Source organism: Saccostrea cucullata, unplaced genomic scaffold (assembly GCF_032062105.1).
Source record: "Saccostrea cucullata isolate Sc308-1 unplaced genomic scaffold, CSIRO_AGI_Scuc_v1 ctg16067, whole genome shotgun sequence".
Taxonomy (NCBI): Eukaryota; Metazoa; Mollusca; class Bivalvia; order Ostreida; family Ostreidae; genus Saccostrea; species Saccostrea cuccullata.
In genome coordinates this window covers 5,181-13,630 of record NW_026918149.1, presented here as the reverse complement: position 1 = coordinate 13,630, position 8,450 = coordinate 5,181, and the positions used below count along the sequence as shown (strand labels likewise).

Below are 8,450 nucleotides of genomic sequence, written 5' to 3'. Positions count from 1 at the left end.
ATCCTAGACTGTAAATAAAATGGTGTAACGGAGCTTGTTTGAGAGACAACGTAGTGTCAGGTTGATAGACCTAGTGCAAATTTTAATGAAAGATGTAGAGTATTTTTGTTTCTTTTATAAACTGAGAGCGTTTTATGTTTTACCTTATTTATTTATTTGACATTATCAAAGGAATTCTGGTAGCAAAGGAATTCTGGGAAGGTTTCACACAAAAAATTTGCTTGAGGTGTGTACGGATTTCATTCCAAATTTCATCTGTTCTTCCAATCTAGTCTATTTAGCTCGCTCTTCTGGCTCTTACAAATTGTGTAATTAACTGTAAATAACAATTTTAATAAATTTATGTAAAGTTTTTCTCTCTATGGGGTGTTTGTCGTAACCCGCGTCACAAAATATTGTGGATCCCGTGTAGATGATAGGAACTTTAGATCTTTATAGATCTAACATCAGAACAACGACAAAGTTTGTTTCAACAAGTATATCAATAATATCCAAACGTAGATTACAATCCAGTACAAGCAATGTATATCAACTCACTAACTCTCTCCTTATATACCCTGTCTGACACCTAACGTGATTTAGGGCACCTAGTTAGGGCATTAGGCTCCATCGTTAGGGCACCTGCTAGGGTGTTAGGCTCCATCATTAGGGCACCCAGTTAGGGCAATCGGCTTCATCATTAGGGCATATGCACCATTGTTAGGTGTCAAGACACTACATTTAGCATCTGATAAGTGCCATATTAACTAGGACACTAATTAGACTTCCAAGATAAGGGCGCTAATCAGGTACCATGGTTAGGGCTTATCAATAAATAAAAATAATATTCCTATTTTATTAGCAACTGTAGCATAAATATACATAAATAAAAACATTACATTTACTTCTAAGGGCATAAATCTACCCTCTCTCTTTAGTGTGCAGTGTTTAGAGCTTCCAGGAAACATACAAGTTTTATTTTTTTAAATTAGTTGATTATAAATTTATTGTTTTTGCCTATAACAGATTAATGAAAACAGAAGCTAAATATATCTCTTCTTTCTGTCAACAGAATTATACAACAAGTAGAACTCTCTTGTGTGATGAGGTGAAAAAAGCCCAGGGTTCAAAGAGGACCGGAGAACCAACCATTTTCTCCAAGATTGTTGATAAGTCAATCCCGGCAGATATCATATACGAAGATGAACTGGTTTGTTAAACATCTTCTTTGCTGCATTTGTACATTTATATTGGGTGTTTTCACACATATGAATTATAAAGTCAAGTCAATCAAGTGAGCATTTCTGATCAAATTCTTCCGGCCTGTCTGTATAGTTTGTTAACTTTTCTATACATGTACTCATAATAATTCCAGTTACTGCAGAAAAAAAAAAATTGGAATTAGCTGTTGCTAAGATAGATCTAAGATGCATTCTCTGTTTTCAACATATCAGTTACAATGAGTTATCTACATAAACAGTACTACTTCATTTTGACAAAGAAATAGGCAGATTTGTAGAATTTATTTTATAAAATTTTGAACCAAGTCTGATAAAAGTAAAATCTTTGATTGAATTGTTACATTAAAAGGATAAATTAAGTCAATACAGAAGGGAACCTAAGAATCTGTTACCATGAATGTTTTATGATGAATTCAATCAAGTTTTGTAAAGCATATATACATGCATGTACTTTGTACATGCACGTGTACAATGTAGCGTACATGTATAGAACTGATAAAGATGACCAAGAATAATCTTGAGATACTGTAGAAGTACTTTTTCCCCATCGTCAAAAACCCACGGGTGTTCTCGTCTTTACTTACATGTATCACCCATGGGCCCACGGGTGATTAGTAAAGACGAGATCACCCGTGGGTTTCCGATGATGTTTTTTCCCCATGGTATTAATTTACGCTATATACCTGGTCTCAAACTTTCCGCGGAAATTTGTCCAAGCGCACTTCATGTAAATTTAAGGCATATAATGAAAGTCTAAGAAATCTGCTTCATTTTTACCCGTGGATTAACCAGAAATTGAGATTCTGTGGAATTATGACCCCGTGGAGAAAAGTATGTCAACAGTTATTTGACTCCCTTGTTGTAACTTTGTTTTATAATCAGCTTATTTCTGGCTTTCTATTTTTTAGTGCCTGGCTTTCTGTTTTTAGTACATGACTTTCTATTTGTAGTGCCTGGCTTTCCAAGATGTTTCACCACAGGCCCCTGTCCACTTTTTAGTGATACCAAAGTCCCCAATACCAGGAATCAGTGATGTACACATACAGGATAAAGAGGTCAGATAACTCATTGTTTACACTTGTGAATCTATGTAATATGTTCTGTTTTTATGTACCCAGATTGATAGATCTTCAGCGTATATTGTTTTTGTCCTGTCTGCCTGTTTGTCTGCCTATCTGTTTATTTGTGTGTTAAAATTGATTTGTTTGTTAGCCTATCTGCCTGTTGTCAACTCTAACCTTCGCCATACCTTTTGAAATGTGAGAGAAAGAGTTTTCATAATTGGTATAATTTATGCATACTCCACCGAAAAAGTCCATTCAAATGATACCAGAATCAATGACCTTGTGACCTTGACTGTGACCTACATGTATATGCTAAAAATAGCTTTTCGAACTTCCTTCCCCAGACGCATATTGTTTTACAAACACATCTTGTTTTGTAATTTTATAATTGTAAAGTGATAAAAAGGTGTACCTTATTCACCATGTCCTCTTCCTGTCTTCTCAATTTAATGCTCCAATTTAAATCAGTCTCAAGATTATCTCACTAGTTAAATTATTTATTTGTATACTGTATACAGAGAAATTTTTGCCCCTGTTTTATTTTTGCCCCTTTCGCCCTCTTCTTGATTTGGGGAATTTTAAACAGAGCGAATTCAAATTAAACAGTATTTTTTCTTAAACAGAAGTAGTACTGGGCGAATTTAAAACAGGGCAAAACTGTTTGCAAGTGCAAAAGGGCGAAAATTACATGGGGCCAAAATAACCCTGTATACAGTATGTTCAGATACATGTACATGTATTGTGCATTAATTGAAATTTACATGTGATTTGATCTAACCTCCTCATCCAGCAGGCAGGTGACATTTTACAAATGCTACAGTGACTGGGTATTATACATGTTATAGGTTTGATTTAAGATTTATTCACCATAGATTGCCTGAGGGAAGTCTAATAATGTGTATAGTGAGCTTTAACAATTTTTCCAGTTCAATAGTAGAAGCCGGACATTGACTTTGAACTAGAGGGCAGGGTAATGAAACCTCTGTTTGAAATCCTTGTATGACTTTACTCGACCAAGTTGGGTTCATATTTTGCCCAAGGTGTCCCATTGGGAAGAGGGTAGTAGTGACTTTAAACTCATTTTTTAGAGGTCAAAAAACCTCTTTATGTATACTGTACAAGGGTCATCTAAAGAAAATTAGACAAGAATACCAACTTTTTTTCTGTTTGCTTATTAATTTTTGATTGTTAAAATCAGCATTTTATGATCAGAAATTTCAAGGTCTGTGAAAATAACACACTTAATCAGAATATATTGTACAAATAAAAACAAGAGGCCCAGGGGCCACATCACTCACCTGAGCAATTGGCTAGGAAAAAGCATGAAAAAAAATGGAAAGCAAACAGATCTTCTGATCCTAGATTTTTCTAAAGCTTTCGATAAAGTTTCCCACAGTCTAGACTCTACTTCTCCATAAACTACATCATTATGGTATCACAGGAAACACACATCGTTGGATCGAAGCTTTCCTTTCAAAGGAGCCAGGTAGTAGTGGTCGAAGGGGAAGAGTCCGACGTCGGAAGGGTTAAGTATGGAGTGCCCCAGGGATCAGTACTAGGACCCAGCCTTTTCCTATTCTACATCAATGACCTACCGGACCACCTGACCTCTACAGTACGACTCTTCGCTGACGATACCAAAGTATACTTAACTATTTCAACGAATTCAGATTGCCATATCCTTCAAGAAGACCTAAATAAACTTTCTCTTTGGGAAACAAAATGGAAAATGAAATTTCACCCAGATAAATGTACGGTACTCACAGTCTCAAAAAAGAAAAATCCTATTATTTTTAACTACACCCTACATAATCATGTACTTACCCATGAAGAGTCCACTAAATACCTAGGCGATACTATAACATCTGATTTAAATTGGGGACTACATATTTCAAATATCTGCAAGAAAGCCAATAGAACCTTAGGATTCCTACAACGAAATCTTCATATATCCTCCAGGACGATAAAAGAAAGAGCTTATACATCTTTGGTTAGACCGCAGCTAGAATATGCTTCAACAGTGTGGGACCCATACCAACAGGGACAGATAGATATGTTAGAAAAGGTGCAAAGAAGAGCGGCACGATACATAATGGGTAATTATAGAAATAGATCCAGCGTAGCAGAAATGATCAAACATCTAGAATGGAAAAACTTAAAAAGTAGAAGAAAAACAGCAAGATTGATAATGATGTATAAGATAGTAAATAACAAAGTAGCCATTAAACAAGAGGACCACTTCACTAAGCCTGTAAGAAGATCACGGCATACAAAACAACACTCGTTTGCAATACCAACAGCAACCAAGGACTGCAGGAAGTGGTCTTACTTCTGTAGAACTATCAAGGAATGGAACAGCCTGCCAGAGGACACTGCGGCAGCACAATCACTTGAGATAATTAAATCTCAAGTGGTTAAGACACCCTAAATCTGAACTTTCTTTTATCCAGTTTTTATAAAAAAAACAAAAACAAAAACAAACAAAAATTTCTTTTAATCGAACATGCGCACACCCAAACTGGCATAATCTTCAACTTGATGAAGGAGGCCAGACAGTGGAAGAAGAAGAAGCACATGAGATCAGAACTGAAAGTTAACTGAGGGGGGAGGGGGGGAAAGGGGCTTGAATTTAAACCCCCGGGGTCATGATTTGAACAGACTAGAATCTACACTACCTGAGGATGATTCCACATGTTTCATCTTTTCTGGCCCAGTTGTTCTTGAGAAGAAGATTTTTAAAGATTTTTCCCTATATACTCCTAAGTAAAACTTTGATCGGCCATTTTGGCCCCACCCTACCCCCTGGGTCATGATTTGAACAAACTTGAATCTACATTACCTGAGGATGATTCCACATGAGTTTCATCTTTCCTGGCCCATTGGTTCTTGAGAAGAAGATTTTTAAAGATTTTCCCTATATATTCCTGTGTAAAAATTTGATCGGCCATTTTGGCGCCACCCTCCCCCTGGGTCATGATTTGAACAAACTTGAATCTACATTACCTGAGGATGATTCCGAAAGGGTTTCATCTTTCCTGGCCCAGTGGTTCTTGAGAAGAAGATTTTTAAAGATTTTCCCTATGTATTCCTATGTAAAACTTTGATCGGCCATTTTGGCCCAAACCCTACCTCCGGGGGTCATAATTTGAACAAATTTGAATCTACACGTGCACTATTTGAGGATGATTCCGAAATGGTTTCATCTTTCCTGGCCCAGTGGTTCTTGAGAAGAAGATTTTTAAAGATTTTCCCTATATTCCTATATAAAACTTTGATCGGCCATTTTGGCCCCTCCCTACCCCCGGGGGTCATGATTTGAACAAACTTTAATCTACACTACCTAAGGATGATTCCACATGAGTTTCATCTTTCCTGGCCCAGTGGTTCTTGAGAAGAATTAGATTTGTAAAGATTTTTCCTATATATTCCAATGTAAAACTTTGATCGGCCATTTTGGCCTCACCCTACCCCCGGGGGACATGATTTGAACAAACTTGAATCTACACTGCCTGAGGATGATTCCACATGAGTTTCATATTTCCTGGCCCAGTGGTTCTTGAGAAGAAGATTTTTCAAAAATTCCATTTAATTTTCTCTAATTCATAATTATCTCCCCTTGGAAAAGGGTGTGGCCCTTCATTTGAACAAACTTGAATTCCCTTTACCCAAGGATACTTTGTAGCAAGTTTGGTTGAAATTGGCCCAGTGGTTCTTGAGAAGAAGATGAAAATGTGAAAAGTTTACAACGACGACGACGACAACAACAACAACAGACAACGGACAAATTTTGATCAGAAAAGCTCACTTGGGCCTTTGGCTCAGGTGAGCTAAAAAGCAAGTTACATGAAGTGTAGATTAATGGCTCTCCAAATAAAATGTAATTTTAAATATCATAACATCAATATCATTTTTTAAGGACTGCCTAGTTTTGGTTCAAATGTCTCTTAAGCATCCAGAAATCTTTTCAAAGAAACTAGCAAATTAAATTTTTAAGAATTGTTGTCCCAAGCTTTTTGATGCCTTCGTGGATGGGATGCTCTTATTGAAAGTGAGGAGTAAATCTCATATATATGTCTGTCAATCTGTCCGTCCATCACAAAAATTTCAATCTTGGTCATATCTTTTGAATGAGAAGAAATAGGACTATCATATTACATGTACATGTACCTGTGACAAGATCTTTCTAAATACACTATGATTTTTGACTTCTTGACCTTGACCTGCAAGTTTGACCTACTTTTCATAAATTTTAAGCTTGGTTATATCTTTTGAATGAGAAGAGAAAGAGATTTCATGAAACATATGGAGATAACTAACAGTACCCAAGATTTAAAGTCCATAAAACAATTAAAAAAAAATAGGAGCAGAGCAAACAGGGACATCCAAAACATCACCTACTTTTCAAAAATGTAAATTTTTCCTTATAACTTTTAATTGAGAAGAGATGGGGCTTTTATATTTTTTGACATATGTATTACTTGTGACAACATATTTCCGAGCATGTTATGACTTTTGACCCCTTGAACTTAAGCTTCACAATTGACCCAATTTAAAAAAAAACAACTTCGATGATAACGTCTGAATGGCATAATAGGGCGTCATATTTGACACATTATGTCATAAAAAGACATCCCAGCCAGAATAAAACCGAAAGCAGGGGACCACAATTCTTTGAATTTGCTCATTTATGGTATAATGTGTCAAATACATAAGCCTTTTCATATGTCATGCAAACTTATTCTCCAAAAAGAAACTTTTTTGAAAGATATGAAATTTAGGTCAAACATGAAGGTTAGGAACAAGGGGTCAAAAATCATAGCATGCCTAAGAACATCTTGTTACAGGCCATGTACTTGTCAAATATGAAAACCATAATTATTTCTTCTCTTTCAAAAGTCATGAAGAAAGTTAACGTTTATATAAAGAAGGTCAACATTTTAGGTCAACCTCATGAGGAAAAACTTGTAGTCTATTGAGATAGGTCTTGAAGCAGGTAAAATTCTATGGAATATGCAAGCAATATCTCCTCTCATTCAAATGTTATAGCCAAGAGTACGGTTTTAGAAGACTAGGTTGGACTTAAAGGTCAATGTTACAGCAAGGTCAATGTCACAGGGTAAAAAATCACAGTATGTTTGAAACTGTCTTGCCACAGATAATACACATTTGTATTATGAAAGACCTTTATCCTCTAGTTCACATTTATGAACAAGGTAAAAAATTTGAAAAGTATATATCTTTATGTAATTGCACAAATGTTGATTTTCTATTTTATTTTCTCTGATGGAAACTTCCTTTTTCAGCTTTTAGGACACCTTTTACTTACTGCCAAGAAAGTTGCAGAGCAGGAAAATCTATCGAATGGATACAGACTAGGTAAATTAACATACGTAGAAGTATAACATAGATGGTAAACTTAAGCTGAGTTAAAACATGTCAATACACAAATAATGCATTTAAATTTAATCACAACATTGATAACATACGGATAGAAAGACATTTTAAAGCAATTTCATAGGTTTGCTAAAAAATCCATCTATGTCAACCATTTTGTTTCTCACTCAAAATTTTTACAATTTCTGTTTTTCCCCTTAGTAATTAACGATGGACCAGATGGTGCCCAGTCAGTACATCATCTTCACATACATGTGATGGGAGGCAGACAGATGAACTGGCCACCTGGATGACATCTTTAGATGTTTAAAAATCAAACATGTTAATAAAATTATTACATGTATTTGGGTTCATTTTTTTTTATTTATTTTTTTTCCATGTAAACATGTACATTTACATAATCTATGTATATACACTCATACACCTTCTAATATATCATCTAATGATCGACATCGTTTAATATTATTGGTACACTTAATATATTCGTAGTTTATTACATATCTGTGTGGGTAAATCTGATTATTGAAAGCTGACATCTATTAATAGTTTATGTCAATGCGTAAATTAAAGGTGCAGGAACACATATTTGAAGCTAGTATTTTTAGTGCAGCAGTAATGAAGGCATTCAATGTATAATGAAGGAATTTTGGACGATTTTAAATAATTTTACACTAGTTTAAAACGCATTGCTAGATAACGATAAAAGTGAAATGAACAGAATTTACAAGTTTGCTAGCATGTAAAGAGACAGTCATTTTGCACGTTTTAAGTT

General features: G+C 35.2%; 1 protein-coding gene across 1 annotated transcript; it reads left to right on the top strand.

The window, feature by feature from the left end:
- The first annotated feature begins 984 nt into the window (after positions 1-984).
- LOC134258214 (uncharacterized HIT-like protein Synpcc7942_1390) lies at positions 985-8,029 on the top strand. Its single transcript, XM_062740782.1, has 4 exons — positions 985-1,189; positions 2,171-2,275; positions 7,588-7,660; positions 7,880-8,029. The coding sequence occupies exons 1-4, from the start codon at positions 1,010-1,012 to the stop codon at positions 7,969-7,971; spliced, it is 450 nt and encodes a 149-aa protein (XP_062596766.1). The 5' UTR covers positions 985-1,009; the 3' UTR covers positions 7,972-8,029.
- The last annotated feature ends 421 nt before the right edge of the window (positions 8,030-8,450 follow it).

Excerpts from the sequence above, each read along its gene's own strand:
- LOC134258214 (XM_062740782.1), top strand. The coding sequence starts at position 1,010 with ATGAAAACAGAAGCTAAATATATCTCTTCTTTCTGTCAACAGAATTAT. Across the intron at positions 2,276-7,587 it reads TACACATACAGGATAAAGAG|CTTTTAGGACACCTTTTACT; the intron begins GTCAGATAACTC and ends TTCCTTTTTCAG. Across the intron at positions 7,661-7,879 it reads ATCGAATGGATACAGACTAG|TAATTAACGATGGACCAGAT; the intron begins GTAAATTAACAT and ends TTTTCCCCTTAG.